General features: G+C 40.8%; 1 protein-coding gene across 1 annotated transcript in view; it reads left to right on the top strand.

Moving 5' to 3' along the window:
• The window catches only part of GLDC (glycine decarboxylase), a 91,471-nt gene extending 72,253 nt beyond the window's left edge, over positions 1-19,218 (top strand). Inside the window, exons 20-25 of the mRNA XM_072728399.1 lie at positions 1,023-1,164; positions 4,161-4,272; positions 10,716-10,811; positions 14,882-15,054; positions 16,708-16,788; positions 18,531-19,218. Of these exons, the coding sequence (XP_072584500.1) occupies positions 1,023-1,164; positions 4,161-4,272; positions 10,716-10,811; positions 14,882-15,054; positions 16,708-16,788; positions 18,531-18,674 (748 nt within the window). The 3' untranslated portion in view covers positions 18,675-19,218. The remainder of the gene's footprint in view (positions 1-1,022; positions 1,165-4,160; positions 4,273-10,715; positions 10,812-14,881; positions 15,055-16,707; positions 16,789-18,530) is intronic.
• The last annotated feature ends 1,964 nt before the right edge of the window (positions 19,219-21,182 follow it).

Consider the following 21,182-nt stretch of genomic DNA (forward strand, 5'->3'; position numbering starts at 1 on the left):
TCTTTCTTTCTTTCCTTCTAAAAAAGAAATCAGCTGATGGTTACATTGAAAGTGAATTATCTATGACCAACAAAACGAATTCATAGGAGAAAAGTGCTTGCCAAGGACTGGGGAACAGGGACGTGGTTAGGGTGAAGTTGGTAAAGGGTACAAACTTGAAGCTATAAGATGTCTAACATGGTGATTCTAGTTGATAATGCTGTATTGTATACTTGAAATTGCTAAGAGAATAGAATTTTAACTGTTCTCAAGGAAGGAAGGAAGGAAGGAAGGGAGGAATTGGATGTAAAATGTTGAACATTTTGCAGCCTAGATTCTTATTACATCTGAGATAAGTAAGGAGGAAACAAACCTCATTACTAGAAATAATTGGATGAGGTCAGAATAACACTAAAGGAATATTTTGTAGTTGCTGATAAATTTTTACACTGTGAAGTTGAATCATCTTCTGAAAACGATGCTGAACAGCCATTTCATAAGTTTCTTCAGTTTTCCAAAAATGAACCAAAGGGGTCCAGTCTTCAGGATCCTGGGAGGCTGGCCTTCTTGCTTTTTTTTTTTCGCTTTTCTTTTTGATTATTATTCATAGCAAGTAGGGGCGCCTCAGTACCTCAGCTGTGGGGGAGGTGGGTGAGTGATGTTCACATGCTGGCCTTTGATATATATAGGCCCATGGGCCTCCTTCTTACCAGCATTGTCTGTCCCTTAGTTGTCTTGGGAAGGAATGTGGGGGTGTGGGGCTGGGAGGTCTCCATATCTTGGTGAGTCCATGCATTGCAAGGTATTTCATGGCTGCCTATCTCTGCCAAATCCTCTACCATAGTTCTAGGGTGAGCCACTTGGACACTGATGGCTGGTGAAGAGGAGGGAAAGAATACTTCCTGAACATATATTTCTTAGCAGGTGTCAATCCTTTGAGTTCCTCTACTAGGAACAGAGCTTTCTGGGAGGACTCAGCCCTTGCCTGTTTGGTTGGTCTGGATCTTTTTTATATCTTCTGAATTTGCATTTAAAAATAACAGGAAGAAGCATCTTGCCCCTTTCCTGCCCAATCATCCCATCGTTTCGGTAAAGCCAAGTGAGGATGCCCAGCCTGTGGGTACTGTCAGTGCAGCCCCATGGGGCTCCAGTTCCATCTTGCCCATTTCATGGGCCTACATTAAGGTGAGGCCTGTGACTATGTTAGGTGGGCAAGGGATGTGATATGTGGGTGGGAAACTAAGACTGCATACTCCTCCTTAAAAATGAAGAAATCCAGGGGTGCCTAGGTGGCTCAGTCAGTTAAGCATCTGACTCTTGATCTCAGGGTCTGAGATTGATCCCCACATCAGACTCTCTGCTCAACTCAGAGTCTGCTACAAATTCTCTCTCTAGCTGACCCTGCCTCTTTCCCCTTACTCTCTCAAATAAAAAGCAAATAAAAAATCTCTAAAAAAAAAAAAAAAAAAAAGAAGAAGAAATCCATGGATGAGATGTGGTTCAGTGAAGATTGTTGACTTAGGTAGAAGAAATCTTAAAGAGATCAGTTAACTTTATTTCATCTCTTCTTCATGATGCTATTTCCTTTGCGTTCTCATAGTGGGTTTAACATCACAGAAACTGAGATGCCAGATATATTTTTCCATGAGTCATATGGATGTTCTGGGTATGTCATTTAGTTTCCTGTAGGATTTGGATAGCTTCTTGTAGGTGAAAAACACATACTAATTATTACACTTGGTTGAGATTCTGGGATAAATTTTAGGAACTAAATCTCACTTTGCTTTATATTTCGTAGGAATATACGGATAGGATATCTGGAGGATAAGATTAAAAAGTAGCAGAAATTTTGCTTATGTGGTAGTTTCCCAAAGCTCTTTGCCCTTTAGAGCCTGTGGAACCGTAACTCTCCAGGGTAATTACACTTTGTTAGAGAACGGCTTTCGTTTCTTTGTGTTTCTCCAAAAAAACTCTAGGGCCAGAGTTTCTTCAATACAGCTCTTGTTCAAACTGGCCTGCCTACCTCCTGGGCTGACAAGGCCATGCATTGGATAGGAACACTTGTTCAGCAGCTAATTAGGGCAGCTTTCCCAAACTGGCTTCCCTCCTTAAAAGAACGTGGCTTCTGCTGAAACAAGACTCCACAACTCAGCTATGCAAATCATGCTGGATGGTTCTCTGGGGCTGGCTGTTATTTTTAAACAGTGTGGCATTTATGATTCTTAATGAAAACTTTCTGGGAGGCTGGAACAATTCTGTACCTCAGAGACTAAAACCTAAAACAATACTTGAGTTGTTTTACAAATAGTAACAACAAAAACTATCATAATCAAGGTCTGCTTCTTTGCAATTAGAATCTTATTCCCAGGTTCCTTTCGGTCCTTAGATTGTATAAACTTGGATTATTTGTTATGGATGTATTTGGGTTACAGATTATTTCCCACATACAGAAAATAAATGCCCCAAAGCTGGTTTGGCCATATGCCAGGAATACCAGACGGAACCTCAGTTAGGGAGCCTGGGTGGCTCAGTCAGTTAAGTATTTGCCTTCAGTTTAGGTCATGATCATAGAGTCCCAGGATCAAGCCCTGCATCTGGCTCCCTGTTCAGCAGGGGGTCTACTTCTCCCTCTGACCCTCCCCCACTTCTCATGTTCATTCTCTCTCTAATAAATAAATGAAATCTAAAAAAAGAAATGAAATAGGTTTTAAACTACCCCTCTGACCTTGACCCCTCTCTTTATTTCAGGCTGTTATTACTGGTCACTTAGGCTCTAGAATTACCTTTTTTCCCTGCTGCAGTCCATCTCGGACACTCCCTAGAGGGCTGCTAGATTTCCCCTAAGAGCTCAAATTATCTTCTGGTTTCCTTTTTTGCCTTTACTGCTCAGTCTTAGTAGCCTACACAGAATCCTTAAAGGATTAGGCCCCATCCCAGAGAGAATCACTCTCAGCATATGAGGGGTAGGGCTTGGGCCATCAAACTTTCCAAGTGACTCTGATGCATGAGTTAAGAGCCACTGGCTGGCTGAACCCATTCCAAGTTCTTCATAGCAGAGGTTCAAGGCTTGCACAAGGTCACACAGCCCACCAGCCTCTACAGTAATCCCTGGACTGCTCTTGTACAGCTGGGTTTTTGCCATTCATGTCACCTGGAGCACCTTCCCTTTTCTTTTTGCCTCTCAAATTCTACCTATTTTTAGATTTATTTTTTTTAAGATTTTATTTCTTTGAGAGAGAGCGAGTATGAGCAGGGGGAACAGCAGGCAGAGGCAGAGGGAGAAGCCGACTCCCCGCTGAGTAGGGAGCCTGATGTGGGGCTCCATCCCAGGACCTTTGGATCATGACCTGAGCCGAAGGCAGACGCTCAACCATCTGAGCCACCCAGGTGCCCCCATTTTTAGATTTCCACTCAAGTTCTAACTCTTACTCTGGGAACCCTTCTTTGTCTAGCTTGGCAAGATATGTCCTCTCCTTACTTTGTACTTTGGTGTCCCTGTTTTATTTGGTGCTTTCTCACTTGTTTTATACTAGTTATTAATACATACCCAGCTTCCATCATACGTGAACTATTCTGGGAGGAAAGTAGTAGGCAGTAAAAATAGGTGCAATCCTGATTTTAAGCTCCTTGTTGGTGATAATGTTTACTCTATATAAACACAGGATTTAGAAACTACCATAAAAGCGCAAGCTTAAACCTGGCAGTTGTTAAACATATAAATAACCCTAACTATGGACAACCAGAAGACAAATTATACAAAATTGATTTAGTGGAGATTTTGGTCAAGATCCCTGGAGATTCCTGGCAATTATCAAGACATCTCAAATTTATAGTAAACAAACAAAATCTCCCCCCAAAACAGAATCTAAGATTCTTTTTCCTCTTTAGATAATAGTCAGCAGCCAATTTTGCCCTATTTTAAGCTTTGTTACTTTGTTCCTTGTTGTTACTTTGTTACTACTTCATTATTTTTATAAGAAATATAAAGTTAAGTTCAGAGGAGAAAACCAAAATTTATTTCAGGCTTAGAGAAGACTGGCAAACCTCCTTGTTGGGATTTTATACCCATCTATAATCCACAGTAATGGTGGGCTGATTCCCTTTATGGGTGGGATTACTTGGGGTCTGTCCACTGGGTTTACCTGTTCTATGGTTGATGGCTCTTTTTCTCTCTGTGGCAGATGATGGGAGGCAAGGGCCTTAAACAGGCCACAGAAATTGCTATATTAAATGCCAACTACATGGCCAAGCGATTAGAAAAACACTACAGAGTCCTTTTCCGCGGTGCAAGAGGCAAGTATCATCCTTAGTTTACCATCACCTTGGGTGTTTTGGGGCCAAGTTTGACATAGTAGATGTGGTTTTCTGCAGTGGGTAGGAAACTTCTGTTTCTTAGCATATACTACAGAAAAGCATTGATTTTATTTTTAAAAGATACAACCTCCATTTAGTGAACAGTTTAGGAGTATCACTATTTCGAAGGCTGTGCGATACACACAGCCCAGGTCAACAAGGAGCCACACCACTGGGAGACATATACATAAATATTGCAGGCTCATTACCTCACAAAGTGCTACGCAAATGCCTCCAGAACAGTGGAGTAAATCAGAAAGGGCAGAAAGACAGAATAATTGGGAGATCCTTCTGGGAGGAGCCATTCATGATGAGCATGGAAGACAGAGGGGCAGACCCCAGTAAACAGAGATACTGGAGCAAGCCAGGATTGTCGTGGTGGAGGCTTTGGGTGGTTGATGGATGGGATAGGAGGAGGGAGAGCACATGAAGAACTAAGCTGGAGAGGCAGCTTAGGGCCTTGAAGATCTTGGAAGGCTCTCAACTTTACCCTTGAACCAGATGACAGCCACAAAAGTTTCTTGAGCAGGGGAATGACAGGATTAAGAAAATGTTAGTCATTAAGGAAATGGCAGGGGATGAACATCCTGCTAGAAGTAGAATCAGTAGGACTCAGTTACTGATTATTTGAGTGTGGAGAGAAATTCTATGTCATTTCCTTATGCTTATAATAGAGGTATAATAGTAGGAATAATAGAAGGGGGAACACAGTCACCCTTTAAGTGATGGGAGTGGTTGGAGCCAGACAGACTTGCAGACATTTGGCTAGGGGCACAGAATCTAAGAGCAGACTCTTAGAAATGGTGAAACCTAAGGAAAGAGTTTGGAGAAGCTAGAGAGCACAACCCCTCCAGCAGATAGCTGTATTGAAAGGCATGAGCAGAAAAGGGGTACCTGGTGATGGAGGGCCCCATGCTTGAGGCAGCTTTACAGCCCCTGCAGCATTTGTCACAGTGCCCCTCCATAGTAAAGCCCCTGTGTGTCCTGTCAGTTGCTGTTCTACAGGCCTTTCCTCTTCCCAGAAGCCTCCTTTTCCTGGCAGAGAGAATTACTCCCTCTTGTTGGCTCCCTCCTCTTCTGAGGATTTCTCCCAGTCCGTTTATTATCTGGCTCTGTCCATCAGACCTTGAACTCCTGCCAGTGGAGACTGTGCCTGCTTCTGTTCTCCAGCACCTCTACCTGTTGGTCAGGCTTTGTCCACCATAAATGTGTGGGGTGTTACACAAAAGGGGGAGACAGACTGGTCTTATGATAGTCCTAAAAACAACTTTGGTTTTAACAATTAAGAACACTTTGGTCACCTTTGAAAGAATCAGGGTAAAAATGGTAAGACAGATGCAAAATGGGAATGAGCTGAGAAGTGGACTGAGGGTGGGGACATGACAGGAGAGGCCTTTATGGTTTGGCGGAGTTTGGTAGTGAAGGCAGGGGGACAGGTAGGTGGGAGCTGCTCCAGGAGGATGCAGTTTTGTTTTGAAATAAGAACATGATTTTGAACTGCCAGAGAACAGGCGTTGAAGAGGGAGAGTGAAGCTAAAATAGAGGGAATAATAGATGGGAGAACAGTCATCTTGGAGGTGATGGCAGGGGGTGTCTGTAAGAGCCGGGCAGACATGCAGCAGGCTTGCTGTGGGCGCAGGACTGGGGCACAGGGGCAGATGGGGACGTGGGGATGGGGGCAGAGAGGCAGCAGGCGGTAAGCAGCATGGGCCGCAGGAAGACGGCTTCTCTTTGGCTCTTTGTTTCTCCAGCTCAGGCGGAGAACACCTCTACCTCTGTGATCTTTAATTTAAAGTCTGGTCTTGCCTTAAACACATGCATCCAAAGGCGTGGTTCTGGAGTTTGAAAATAGAAAAGCGCTCAATAACCAGAAGCTCTGGTTAGGAATGCCCCCCAGAGATTAGGGAAGAAAGTTAGGGCAATATGTCTCTAAGCAACACAATAAAATACTTCTGAAGTGGGTATTAAAGAATCCACAAGAACAACTAATTCATTCATTCAAATGAATGTTCTCTCTTGCCCTGTGAAATGCGTCCTGCTTCTGTATTGGCCTTCAGGATTAGTTTAAGTGCTTGTTTTGTCTGGTTATATAAGTAATGTCCATATGCTCAACATGGAAAATTTGGAAAATAAAAACCATGAGGAAGGAAATGTAAATGATTCAGGGTTGCATCCAGCAGACATAACCACTACTACTATTTCGCTGTATTTCTTCTCATCTTACTTCTATTTTTTAATTTTTAAAATTTTATTTATTTATGAGAGACACAGAGATAGAGAGAGAGGTAAAGACACAGGCAGAGGGAGAAGCAGGCTCCATGCAGGGAGCTCGATGCGGGCCTCTGTCCTGGGACCCCAGGATCACACCCTGGACCAAAGGCGGCACCAAACCGCTGAGCCACCGGGGCTCCCCTTATCTTACTTTTAGACCATTGAGATCATATTACAAACGCAGTTTGTATCCTGTTTTTTAACTTTATCTTATATTGTGATTATAAGCCCATATCATTAAATGTCTTTTGAAAGTAGCTACATTGATTGCATTGTATGGATATACTAGGATTTAGGTAATTCTATAATGTTTCCCCCCTAGTTGTTTGCTTTGCATTTGTAACACTGTTGCAACAAATAGCTCCTATTTAGATGTTTAAAAAACATTTCTGATTATTTCCTGAGGTTAAAGCTGTAGAACAGAAATTATCTCAGAGTGTGAATACATTTAAGTTCTTGGTCTGTGAGGCCTGTTTGTCCCCACAGAGACTCACCAATGTATTTCACGCTAATAGAATATGAAGTGACCATCACACCAGGGCCTAGTGAACACCAAATGCAAGTCTAAAAAATAATACCAACCCAAAACAAATGTCTTTTCCCTTCTGGTGGCTGAAAAATGATCTTTTTGCTTTAATTGACAAGGTTTATGTTTCTTTTCCCTTTTTTTTTTTACAGTATTTGAAATTTACTTCATTTGAAAACTTTGAGACAATTCATATACCATACAAATCACCCTCTTTAAATGTACGATTCACTGATTTTTAGTGTGTTCACAAAGTTGTGCAATGCAAAATTTAGTTTTTTAAAGCAAAAATGCGTGTGATCTGGACCACAGGGGTTTGGTGGCAGTCCAGCAGAAAGGAAAGTGAACAAGCAAGGCTTTCTCAGGTGCCTGCCGTGTACTTAGCATTTGAGTGACTGCTTTAAGCAGAGACTCTCTCAGTCCTAGGGGATTTGCAGCACAAAATGATAGATGCAATTTCCATTTGTTTTGACATTTTATCCCAGGATCAAATAATGAATTGTATTTCTAATCTCATGCAGAGATATATTGGTATTACAGACTTTATTACCCCATCCCAAAGTTCATGAAATAAAAAACTGTCTCATGTTTGGTTTGGTAAACATATTCATTATATAATTTGAAGCTGAGTGTTCTAGGGCCTAATGAAGTATTAGCACTATACCTCCTTATGGCCCCAAATAGAAATGTTCTTAATAAACACATTGTATTCTGAAATGTCTAATGACAATATTAAAAGACGATTATTCATCTTAATCATATTTACTAGCTCTATATAAGACTATATAGCTCTATATAAGAATTATAAATGACTATGAGGAAATAATTTTAATGAACTCGAGGCTTCCCTTTATGAACCATTTCTTTGAGAGATTTGAAAATACCAGCTAAAGTACTGAGACTTATGGTTTTGTGAAACAAGGAAGTAGCAAGCAAGAATTGGGATGGGGAAAAAGCAGTAGGATTTAGGATGAGGACAGAAAGGAATTACCTCAGGTAAGATTGCACCTTTTTGTTTTATTTATTTATTTATTTATTTATTTATTTATTTAAATTTATTTAGCAGGCTCCATGCACCGGGAGCCCGACGTGGGATTCGATCCCGGGTCTCCAGGATCGCGCCCTCGGCCAAAGGCAGATGCCAAACCGCTGCGCCACCCAGGGATCCCTGTACCTTTTTGTTTTAGTGACAGACTCTTATTTATTGAAAGACATCCAGTTGAGGATTTTTTTTAAGATGATGAATTAAAAAAATGCATTCAGTTTTGTTCTATTAGTTATGGTTCCTGGATTGCAACGGAAAAGCTTGACTAAGTACTGATTGCCTACCTAAGCTTTGTAGAGTGATTGCCAGTGAGTTCCATTTATCTCTAGGCAGTCAGTCACTCTGAGGATGTGGAGCAGGAGGGAAGATGTTCCAAGCTTAGAGCCAAGCCTCTTTTATTTTGCTTTGCCATCATGCCACCCCTCCCCTCCTTGTTCCTTTGACTTGGTATCTTTTCAGACTTCCAGCTATAGTCATGGTTAGGTCCAGCAGGAACACCTACTCAGAGGAAATTAACACTTGTGCTGATCAGTTTATATAATTTCGACTTCAGATTGTCTTGACTCCCCATATTGCAATAGAAGGTTTGTGTATCTTTTCTCCTTAAGTATAAAGATGAACATCTTGGGATCTGGCCTGTAACAGCCAGCAAGTGTCGATTTCACCCCTTTGAAGGCTCAAGTACAGAAAGACAGAAATATGCTGAAATTCCACCATTTTCATTTGAACACATTAGGATATGGATTTAGAAAAGAACATCTGCATCTCATTTTGAAAATGGAGCTCTTCCCAAACCGCCTGGCTCGGGCGGGGAAGGGGGGTGCAGACGCTGGCTTTGTGTTAGTGCCAAACTGGGCTCCGCGTGACTGAACTTCTCCTTGGAAGACTGCCCTCTGCCTACCAGCAAGAGTGACTCCTTTCCTCTGTCATGGGTCCCTCTCCTCTGCCCCTCCTACATGCCCACTGAGCATCGTTCAGAGCAGTGAGCTTCATTAGCTTCTTTCTTATGTCACCATCACAGTGGTGGGGTGGATGCTCAGAGAAGAAAGGTCAAAGGTTGTGGCTGGGCTTCCAAAATGGGGTAGGGATAATTGGGTATGTAGGATTCCTAGATTTAATTGATCTCACCATTCCCACCCCCCATGCCGCCCCCAACGCCCATATTCCAAGTGGTCATTCCTTTTAGGTACCTTTCCCCTCTGAATTGACTTAGCTGTGAATACAACTTTCTACTTTTGAATCCCACTCCTTACAAGTTTATCCCATCATTGTTAGAATATTTAAAAAATATTCAGTGACAGTATATTTAAAGCTTCAGGTTCTCATGCTTTTATTTTCTAACAAAACGAGTCCTTATCTATTCATTGCAACATAAGGGCAGCAGAGTCATAGATGGTCTCGGGCTCTTATTGACTGGAGCTATTCTTCTCAGGCCTGAGGAATTATATCTGCTCCACGTATCTGTAAGTAGATTCAGTGTTTGCTGAGAATTAGGAAAGTGGGTTAAGAAGGAGTACATTAGGGGATCCCTGGGTGGCGCAGTGGTTTGGCGCCAGCCTTTGGCCCAGGGCGCTATCCTGGAGACCCAGGATCGAGTCCCACGTCGGGCTCCCGGTGCATGGAGCCTGCTTCTTCCTCTGCCTGGGTCTCTGCCTCTCTCTCTGTGTCTCTCATGAATAAATAAATAAAATCTTAAAAAAAAAAAGGAGTAAATTATTGTCTCATGAGCAGATACTTTCCTAGAAGGAAATTCATCAGTTGTGTGGGCCATGTAATTTGGAAGGCCTCCAGAAATGTTGTTCTATTTATGAAAATGGCTGACTCGTTGATGGTTTATTTCTGCTGATGGATGGGTGGTCAAATAGCTCATGCTGGGGAGATAGCTGCATGGGCCTAGACAGGCAATCAGTTTACCAACTAGAGTAAAGTGAACTGACTCCCAGAGACTTTGGCTTCATCAGCTTCTTCCATTTTGTGGTGTGGTGTTTGACAGCCTCCATTTCTAATTCTCAGTTTGAATCCTGAAACCAAAACCTCAAAAGCCCTTTTGAAGAATCACATCCAGTTATGTAGGTGCCTTAGAGATATATGTTTTCTATATATTTACATACATGCAGAAGGAAGTTATTTGATTCAGGGGGCAGAGTTACTAAAAATGGTATCAATGGATCTTTAGCTCTAGAAATAATTTGTAATAAAAAGGTCAGGACTGTGATGATATGTTGGAAGTGTTGGAAGGAGATTTTATAACCTCAGAGTAGAAATAATTATATCCCCAGGAATCTCTAGGCAAATGTTGTTCGAGCATTGTATTGGCAGTAAAGTCCCATCTCCCATCAGCCTCTCAGCACTAAGGGTTGGACACATTGGTGTGACATCTTAAAAACATTTTTATTTTTACAATTATTTTTATATTTTATAATTATAAAGTAGATAACATCTTTGTTGCCAACTATAAATTTGCCAAGTAATCACTGATATGTGTTCATTTGCATGGGTAAAACAAGCTGATGCTAATCTTGAACTGAAATAATTTTCCAGGTTACGTGGCTCATGAATTTATTTTGGATACAAGACCCTTTAAAAAGTCTGCAAATATTGAAGCTGTGGATGTGGCCAAGAGGCTTCAGGATTATGGTGAGTGACCTTGTGGGAGCAACTCCTTTTTAGGGCAACCCAGGTTGTTGACATTCATGCAGCTGCCCATTCTGGCTATGGGCCACTTCCTCAAGGCACAAACCAAATGTGCAGCCACCATAGTAAACTGATCCATAGGCTAAATGATGAGCCCAGGGTTCTACACGACCTTCAAAATGATAGAGAAAAGAACTTGCCCTGTGACGGCATTGGTAATCCCTTTAGAAAGTTATTAAATCATACATCTTGAATCCATCGCCATCCAAGAAGTCTTTGTAATTTACAGATTTAAAAATCCCCCCAAAAATGATTGCTGTGTCCTGTGTTTTTCTTTTTTTTCTACATTTTTCATTAAGTTCTTAATCTAAATTCCATTAAAGTTAACATACAGTATTTGTTAGTTTCAGGTGTGCAATATACTGATTAAATAGTTCCATCCATTACTCAGAACTCATCGTGATAAGTGTACTTTTTGATTCCCAGCACCTATTTCATGCATCCGACACCCACCTCCCCTCTGGTAACCATCAGTTTGTTCTCTGAAGTCTGTTTCTGGGTTTGCTTCTCCTCCTTCCCCACTCTTAGTTTCTTAAATTCCACATATGGTTGAAATCATATGATATTCTTTCTCCTACTATTTTGCTTACCATTATACTCTCTAGCTCCATCCATATTGTTGCAAATGGCAAGATTTTATTTTATTTTTTTTATGGTGGACAAATATTCCACATACAGCATCTTTATCCATCCATAAGTTGGTGGACATTTGGGCTTTTGCCATTATTTGGCTATTGTCAACCATGCTGCTGTAAACACTGAGGCACATGTATCCCTTTGAATCAGTAGTATTGTGTCCTTTGGGTAAAACACCTAATAGTACAATTACTGGATTGTAGGGTAGCTCTATTTTTAACTTTGAGGAACCTCCATACTGTCTTTCAGAGTGGCTGTAGCAGTTTGCATTCCCACCATCAGTGCAAGAGGGCTCCTTTTTATGCACATTCTTGCCAACACTTGTTGTTTCCCGTGTTTTTGAGTTTAGCCGTTGTGATGGGGTATGAGTGATATCTTGTAGTTTTGATTTGCATTTCCCTGATGATGAGTGATGTTGAGCATCTTTTCATATGTCTGTTGGCCACCTGGATTTCTTTTTTGGAGAAATGTCTGTTCATGTCTTCTGCCTACTTTTAATTGGATTATTTGGGTTTGTGGGTTTTTGTTTTCATTGTCTTGCCTATGTTTCTGGTATATTCTTACTCCTGTTCTTTGAAGAAATGAGTTGATATAATGGTGAAAGAAGTAGAGCCGGTAGCCTTGGAGAAGTGTTAGAGACAAAAGGCATTTGAGTTTTATAATCACCTCAGACATGGGGCATGGCTGTTTCAGCTGTTTTTATAGATGTAGGAATAGGCACATGTTGGTTTCATAAAGACCGTGTAATTTTCCTGGGAGAATTTAGAAAGATGCAGTACCCTTCATGGATTCGTGGATATTCATTCAGCTCAGTCCTTATTGAAATCCATGTTTTAGTGACATTATCAATAATATCAAAGGCCCTTCAATTATCAGAAAGACTAAGGTAGGGAGAACTTGGTCTTTCAATGGGTGAAATTCTATCTGAATTTTAATAATTTGGATAACTTCTTTTAATAAGGAAAGTGAAAGCTTCAATAATTTAATAGTTTTACTACTGTATCACAATGGGAGTTCCACATGTGTGACTCATTTGTCTCCTTAATGCAAGGTCTGATTATGCAGAATTATACTGATAAAAAAAATGGGAAACCCAGAAAAAGTTTTCATTGATGAAATTAGCAATTATCCCTTCAAAATCTCTTGGTTGTTTCTGTAACCTGACTCAGCCTCCTGGCTAATGGCTGAATGATGGCAGATTCAGGCAGGCTATAGCTTCACTTCTGCCTCACATTTGATGGCAGCAGCAGCATTGCAAGGGAGGGAGGGGGTGGGTGAGGAGGGAGTTGTAATTGAAATTATGACTCAGTATTTCCAAGTCTTGGTCTATCTCCAACCTTGACATGATTTTGATGTTTGATAGAGTGATTGCCACACTTGCCTTAAGTCTAGAATTGTACAGGTGCCTAGCACTTAGTAAGCACCTCAGAACTTATAGTGAGAGAATGGGTTACCTGGCTGGCTATCCAAGGAACATGTGACTTTTGATATTAGACTCAAGAGTTCAAGCTCAGGGTCAAGAGTTTGAGCTACACATTGGATGTAGAAATTACTTAAATAAAACTTTTAAAAAAAATGTGAGAGAATGAATGAATGGCTAAGTAGAAAAATAAATAAACAGCAATTGAGAATGACACCACAGATTCTTAATCACACCTACTGAATCAGTTTCCAGGGGAGAAGCCTTAGTAACCTGTATAATTAACAAGCATCCAATGGATGAGTCTTAACAGCCAAATGTGGGGCACACTGCTTTAGGGCAGAGGTTTACAAACTTAGCAAGTGATTAGAGTCACTTGGGGAGTTTTTAAGACTCCTAGGTTTCTGAGCCTTACTTTGGACTTCCTGAATCAGGGTGAAGATTCAAGAATCTGTCTTCCCAAGACAATTCTGATGGTTTCAGATATGTGAACCACTATAGCAGAATATGTTGGGCTGAATTTGCTCACATGAAATTGAGGTTGGACTTAATGGGTAATGAGATTAGCTTTTTTTTTTTTTTTTTTTAAAAATCCCTTTCTGGTTTGAGTGACATAATTAATATGTATTGGTCAAAACTTACTAAATGAGAAGTTTAAGATTTGTGCATTTTACTGTATGAATTTTATCACAAATACATATGAACAGATAATGAAATTCTAGTTAATGATACGCATGCTAAAGTATTTAAGGGAGAAGTGTACTGATGACTGAAATGCATAAAAAATCACATATGCATCAAAAATCACATATGCATCAAAATCACATGCATCAAAAATGCATCAAAAATCATCAACTATAATGATGCTGTTTGATTAATCACATATCTACTCATCCATGGTAGATATGTGGATGATGGATGAGTAGATATGTGATTAATCAAACAGCATCACTGTAGAATCTAGGTGAGAGGTAATATGGGTGTTTATTCTTTCAACTTACTATTTGAAATTATAACATGTTTAGGAGACAATCCCTTAGCATGCAGGTGTGACCCTAAAGCTCCCCATGTGATTTACACAGATTAGAATTTGGGAACCATTTAAACTTAGCTAACAGATATATCAACTTTGGGGCTCTTCGTCATCTTACAGTTTCACAGAAAAAGGGTAAAAAAATGTGAAAAGTTCGTTTATGGCTTTTGTCCAGAAAATCTCTCTTGAGCATGTGTCTTGTTGATTCATCTTACATATGAAAACTTTTGGAAACAAATATCTTCAGCCTGTAATCAGTATAAAGACAAAGACTTTCCAAGTACAAGCCAAGTCTCAGTTTCCTCTGTAAAATGGGGATAGCAATACTTACTTTAGGCTTATGGTTGCTATCTCATTATTTAACTTTTGATAGACTATGATTTAATTTCTCTTAATTGCAAATAATAAGCATTATAGAGAGATTCTAAAACAAAATTAAAGTGAAATAAAAATCTCATTCTCATATTTTGGTTATAACCCAAGTTAAAATTTTAGCATTTATTCTTCAAGGTGTCTTCCCTCTTAAGATATATGTGCATAAACACTTTGTCAATTTTTTTTTATAAAAATGGGATGTCATTATATAGTTTGCTTTTTTCACTTAATATTTTTTAATGTTTACCCAATTTACCAAATATAAATTTAGATATTTTTGAATGGCCACATATCTATTGTATAGTTACCCTGTAAGACTTCCTAAACTGATTCTCCATTGTTTGATGTTAGTTTATTTCCAAAGTTTTTTTCTTGCATAAACGGTACTGAAATGAATCCATGCATATAAAATCCATATACATATAATTTGCATATATGATCACATTTATCCAGTGATTTCCTTAGGATAAATTATGAAGTGGGAGGGTTTCTTCTTCCAAATCAGGGAGGTCAAATTTAGTGACACAAGTTCCCCTATCTCCTTTGCAGGATTTCATGCCCCTACTATGTCCTGGCCCGTGGCAGGGACTCTCATGGTTGAACCCACTGAGTCAGAAGACAAGGCAGAGCTGGATAGATTCTGTGACGCCATGATCAGCATTCGTCAGGAAATCGCAGACATCGAGGAGGGCCGCATTGACCCCAGGGTCAATCCACTGAAGGTGTGTAGGCACTGGTACTTTATCCAGAATGTCCCACAGAGAAGATTGGATATGAATAGTGTGCCAGGAACCCCCTGGACTCCTATCAGAAAATGATATTATTCTTGCCTAGAATAAGACCATTCTTCTGAAAAGATAAATTCATTACTTGCAAATTTAAATCTTCTTGAACATCATAGTAGCAGTTACTCAAGTATAATGTGGATGCTTTGCTATATGTTTTGTTTATGTAGTTCTTTTTAAAAAGATTTTATTTATTTGACAGAGAAAGAGCAGGAGCAGGGTGGGGGAACAGGCTCCCCACTTAGCAGGGAGTACAATGTGGGGTTCTATCCTAGGACCCTGTGATCATGACCTGAGCTGACGGCAGATGCTTAACTGACTGGGCCACCCAGGGCTCCTGTGTAATTGTTTTGTCATTATGGGAGGTATACCTCCCACATGTACCCAACTCGCTGCCAAAGGAAGGAGCAGAGGCTGAAGAACTCTATCTAGCTGAGGAAGTCTTATTCTATATCTGTTTGATGCACTCTCATGGATTATATACCTCACTGAGTCTGGATAAACACAAGCTCTTGTATTGGAGCAGTTATCTCTTAGAACAACTAATTGGTACTTGGCTTTTTGCAATGTTATGGCTTATTTTGGAGAAAATCCAAAACATGTTTGTTTTATACCTGCTTGTGAGCTCTAAGTCTCTTGTTAGGTCCAGACATTATTAAGCTGAGGGAATCATGAATTGAATATACTGTGACTGGTTATACTATTATGGCCAAGCCAGAGAACAAGTCTGAAATGCTGGGGGAAGCTCAGGCAAGTTCCAAAGTGCCCAGCGGAGGGTGGAGTACAGGGGCTGGCAGGAGAAGGCATCTTGTTTATTATTATTTTCTCTTTTCTGTGGATACTGCTGATTCTTTAAAGATTTAGGCTATTTTTTAAAAATGGCAATAGATATCTAAAGAAGATAATACTGAGTTACAAAAACAAGTGGAGAATAATAGAGGATGATGATGATTCTAAAATGTGCCAGTTATGCTATAATCTATGATATATACAATAATAGTATAAAAACACAATAAGCATGGTGAACACCAAATTGAAGATACTGGGTATCACTGGGGAGTAGGGTAAAAGATAGGATGGAGGGGATATATTGGCAGCTTCAACTGTGATTGCAATGTTTGTTTTACTTTATTTTTTTAAAGATTTTATTTATTGTGAGGGAGAGGGTGAGCACAGTGGGGGCAGGGCAGAGGGAGAATCTCAAGCCGATTCCTCGCTAAGTGAGGATGACACATGACTCAATCCCAGGGCCCTGAGATCATGACCTGAGCCAAAACCAAGAGTCAGACATTTAACTGAGCCGTCCAGGCGCTTCTCTGCAATGTTTATTTTAAAAGGTTAAGCAAATGACAAAATGTTGATTTATCTTGGTTGGGTGATAGATGTGCAAATATATTACTGTGACTTTCTGATATTTTAAGTATTTCACAATAAAACGTTTCATATCACAATCACTTTCTCCCTCAAATTGAAACAAAACAAAGCAGTGGCCTTCTGTCCCTGGGCTTCCATCAGCTCATAGGTTGAAACAAAGCACAGGAATAGGCAGTGCTCTACTCTGATCTCTTTCCATTTGTGTGTCTGTCTCAGATGTCTCCACATTCCCTGACCTGCGTCACATCCTCCCGTTGGGATCGGCCTTACTCCAGAGAGGTGGCTGCATTCCCACTCGTAAGTTCTCTGAACCCGAATGTGCCGGCGGCTCTTGTGTTCATGTGCGTACGAAGGGCCATCACCTACCTGATGGGGCCCCTAGCCTTGCAGCCTCATTATAGTAACTTTATGTGGGACACCTTTTTAAACAAACAAAAAAAAAGATTTTATTTGAGTGAGTGTGAGAGAGTGTGTGAGTCGGGGGAGGAGCAGAGCCAGAGGGACAAGCAGACTCCATACTAATTGAGGAGCCCAGCATGATGGGGCTCAGTCTCCTGACCCCGAAATCATCACCGGAGCTGAAGTGAAGAGTTGGACGCTTACCTGTGTGACCAAGGTGCCCCTCTGTGGGATACTTTCTTTTTTATTTCTTTTTCTTTTTTAAAGATTTATTTATTTATTCATGAGAGACACACACAGAGAGAGGCAGAGACACAGGCAGAGGGAGAAGCAGGCTCCATGCAGGGAGCCCGACGTGGGACTTGATCCCGGGACTCCGGGATCATGCTGTGGGCCAAAGGCGGGCGCCCAACTGCGGAGCCACCCAGGCGTCCCTGTTGGATACTTTCTTAATTGGGTCATGACACATGATGCACAGCATAGGAATTGACTTTCAGAGCTCTGAGGTCAGAGTGTCAGCCACAAGCTTGAGAATCAGCTGGGTACAAGTAGAGGAAGACCAATTTAGAGTCCTCGTCAAATTTCTACTATCATCCAACAGGGAAATAGCCCCAAATGTACCAAATAGAGTCTTTCTTTCCTTTCTGATTCTTACATTTTAAAAAAAGTGCTCGTTAGTCTGTTTGGCAGAGTGGAGCCAAGGGTCAAAAGTTGGGTTTTGGGGGACAATAATAAAGGGGTGGCTTTTAGCTTTTTTTTTAAAAAAAAGATTTATTCACGAGAGGGGGGCGCAGAGACACAGGCAGAGGGAGAAGAAGGCATCATGCAGGAAGCCCGATGTGGGACTCGATCCCAGGACTCCAGGATCACACCCTGGGCCAAAGGCAGGCGCTAAACCGCTGAGCCACCCAGGCGTCCCATTTATTTTTTTGTATTGGAATATGGTTGACACACAATGTTATATTAGTTGCAGGTGTACCCTATAGTGATTTGACAACTCGATACATTCTGCTCTGCTTACCGCAAGTGTAGCTACCATCTGTCACCACAAAAAGTGCTACTATAATAATATTGACTATATTTCCTGTGTTGTACCCTTTATCCTCCTGGCTTACTCATTCCATACCTAGAAGTGTGTACCTCCCACTCCCCTTCACCCGTTTTCCGCATCCCCCAAACCCCTCCTGGCAACTATCAGTTCTCTGTGTTTATGGGTCTGTTTCTTTTTCTAATTTTTAGATACCATATGTAAGTGAAATCATATGGTATTTGTCTTTCTCTGATGTATTTCACTTAGCACAAAACTCTCTAGGTCCATCCATGTTGTAAACAGCAAGATCTCATTTTTTTTTTCCATGGCTGTGTAATTTTCCTGTGTGTGTGTACACGTGTATGTACATACGCGTGTGTATATACATATACATACACAATATCTTTATCACTTCATCTATTGATGGACACTTGGGTTGGTTCCCTATTTTAGCTACCATAAATAATGCTGCAATAAAAATAGGAGTGTGGGTTTTACATTATACTTTTTGGAACTTACTAGGCTGTGGGGACATCACTGCAAGCTCCTCTTTCCCCAAGAGAAATGTTTCAGAATACCCCAGAACATTTCCATCTTTTGTCCCTTGCAGCCCTTTGTGAAACCAGAGAACAAATTCTGGCCAACCATTGCCCGGATTGATGACATCTATGGAGATCAACACCTGGTTTGCACCTGTCCACCCATGGAAGTTTATGAGTCCCCATTTTCTGAACAGAAGAGGGCCTCTTCTTAGTCCTGTCCCCCTAAGTTCAAGTGACTGACTTGATGTCTTTCTCTGGAGCATTTGATAACTATATAATTTTCCATCCCAGACTCAAATTGGGTTTTATATACTGTGTATATTTTTGTAATCTCTGTCAAGGTAATTGTAAATACCATTAGCATAGTGAGTGGAAACTCACTGTTGGAAGACTGATTTGCCTCAGTGCCTGCTTCCATATGTAGCAGTTGATGTTCAAGTTGCCTTGATTGGGAGCCATTTAGTTTTTTGCATAGAAAATTTTGGGTGTGCTAAGAAGTTTAGGAAGTTCAGAGACATAATAGAGGTTATACTGTAGACTCCGAGAGACAGATTCTTGTTCCAAATAAGTCCTTGTGGACTGTGCCATCTGTGAGGAATCCCAGGGCAAATGTTTACATTTTGTATACACTGAAGAAAATTTTTCTCTAATTTGCCTAATCTGTAATAGCATTTCTGAGTGTTTTTTCTTTTCCCCTTGTGTTTTTTTCTTTTATTTGCAATTACTAGTATTCTAATAAAAGCAGTTCAATTTGAAGAATGTCTCCTTTGTCCATTTTTCAATCTTATTTCCATATGCCCTAGGTTCAGAGGTATTCGAAGGGCAATGAGAATATCCAACCCAATAGCCATTTTCACATTATCAGTTTTGTCTAGCAGTTTTTCCTCCTTATACACTAAGTCCAGAGATAATAAGCCACAGTCTAATGTTCCTTCAGTCTTCCTGTTCTGCCTCCCTTTGTATGCAGTCTTCACCCTCATGATCTTAAGATGGCTCTGCATATTGACAACACATAACCATTCTAGATAGAAGAAAGGGAGAAAAACAAGAGACAAAAGGCAGATTTTTTTTTAAAGATTTATTTATTTATTCATGAGAGACACACACAGAGAGAGAGAGAGAGAGGCAGAGACACAGGCAGAAGGAGAAGCAGGCTCCATGCAGGGAGCCTGACCTGACTCGATCCCAGGTCTCCAGGATCAGGCCCTGGGCTGGAGGTGGCGCTAAACCACTGAGCCACCTGGGCTGCCCCAAAAGGCAGATTCCATCCATATTGACTTCTTTTGAAATGAGTTTCCACAGATTCCACCCAGTAATTTCTGCTTGCTTTTATCTGGTCAATTGTTTTACATTGCCAGTTCTAGGTAGCATAAGGCCTTTTACCTGGGTATGTTAGTGCCCCAAAGAAAATCAGGAGTTAGATAAGTCAACTAGCATGCCTGCCACAGAATAACTTTTCCCTAGAAATAGCAAATGCTTCAGATTTTGTTCCCTGATTGTGAGCACTTGTATGATTCCTGATTACTTGGTTCTTTGCATGGTTGCTGCTCAATCAACTGATAGTCATCTGGAGAAAGGTCTTAGTGCTGTATTGAGTACTCTGCAAGTGGTCCACTTATTCTCACACTTAAAATGTATGTAGAACAATTTCAGCCTAAGCATTAGAGAAGTGATGGGATCCATGGTTTCTTTTTTACATTATAATTAGTTAATATTTATTGAGTTCTTCTTGGGGGCCAGGTACTATTCTAAGTGTTTAAGGTGTATTATCTCATTGGAACCTCACAACTGCCCACTTTTACACATGAGGGTATGGAGAGATGCCTAAGGTCACACAGCTGATTAGAGGGAGAGCTTGAATTTGAACCCAGGCTGCACAACTCCAGTGACAGCTGGTCAAAACAAGTTATTACACTTCTATAGTCTCTATATAGCTGGTGACTCTGCCCTTCCTAAGGTGGAAACCAGGGTCTCAACACAGACTAGCCATCAGGCTTTTCTTTTTATCAGACCGTAAAGTATGTCAGAGGCAAATGCAGGTGATCAAATATTCAAATTGTACTTCACTGTTACATCAATCATATGTTCACCTGATGTTTGTGCCCATGTTTCCCACCTCTGGGTCTTTGCCCATGTGATGTCCTCCATGTGGAGTACTCTCCACTGCTACCTTTGCTTTACTGGCTCCTGTTTGTTCTTCGTTTTAGCATTTCCTCAAGGAGGTCTTCCACACATCTGTGAAATATGCTATTATTTTGGCACTCAGCTTGTTTTCCTTTACCCTTAGCACAATTAGTAATTACTCCCTTTACTTGGCTTTTTTCTCACTAGGCTGAGTTGCTTGAGAGCAGGCACTATATCTCACTCATCATTGGATTTCCACGGCTGAGCCAGGGTCTTCCAGGCCTTAAAGCAAGGCTTTGTATAGGATCCTCTCCCGCCTCCCACCTCATTTTTATTGTGGTAAAGTATACATAAAAGTTACCATTTCAAATTACTCCATTCAGTAGCATTAAGTACTTAAACAATGTTGTGTAGAAATTTTTTAAGTTTTGGAGATGAGGATCCATGGTGGACATGTGCATACTTCATATAAATGGGGCATTCCCGTCTGCCTTCTCCAGCCCTAGACGGGCCACTGTTGGAGCCATCATTGCCTTGCCGCTGTATAGGATAGAGGGCAAGGGCCCAGGAGGAGAAGCAACCAGCTCTTGGGCTCT

Source organism: Vulpes vulpes, chromosome 12 (genome assembly GCF_048418805.1).
Source record: "Vulpes vulpes isolate BD-2025 chromosome 12, VulVul3, whole genome shotgun sequence".
NCBI lineage: Eukaryota > Metazoa > Chordata > Mammalia > Carnivora > Canidae > Vulpes > Vulpes vulpes.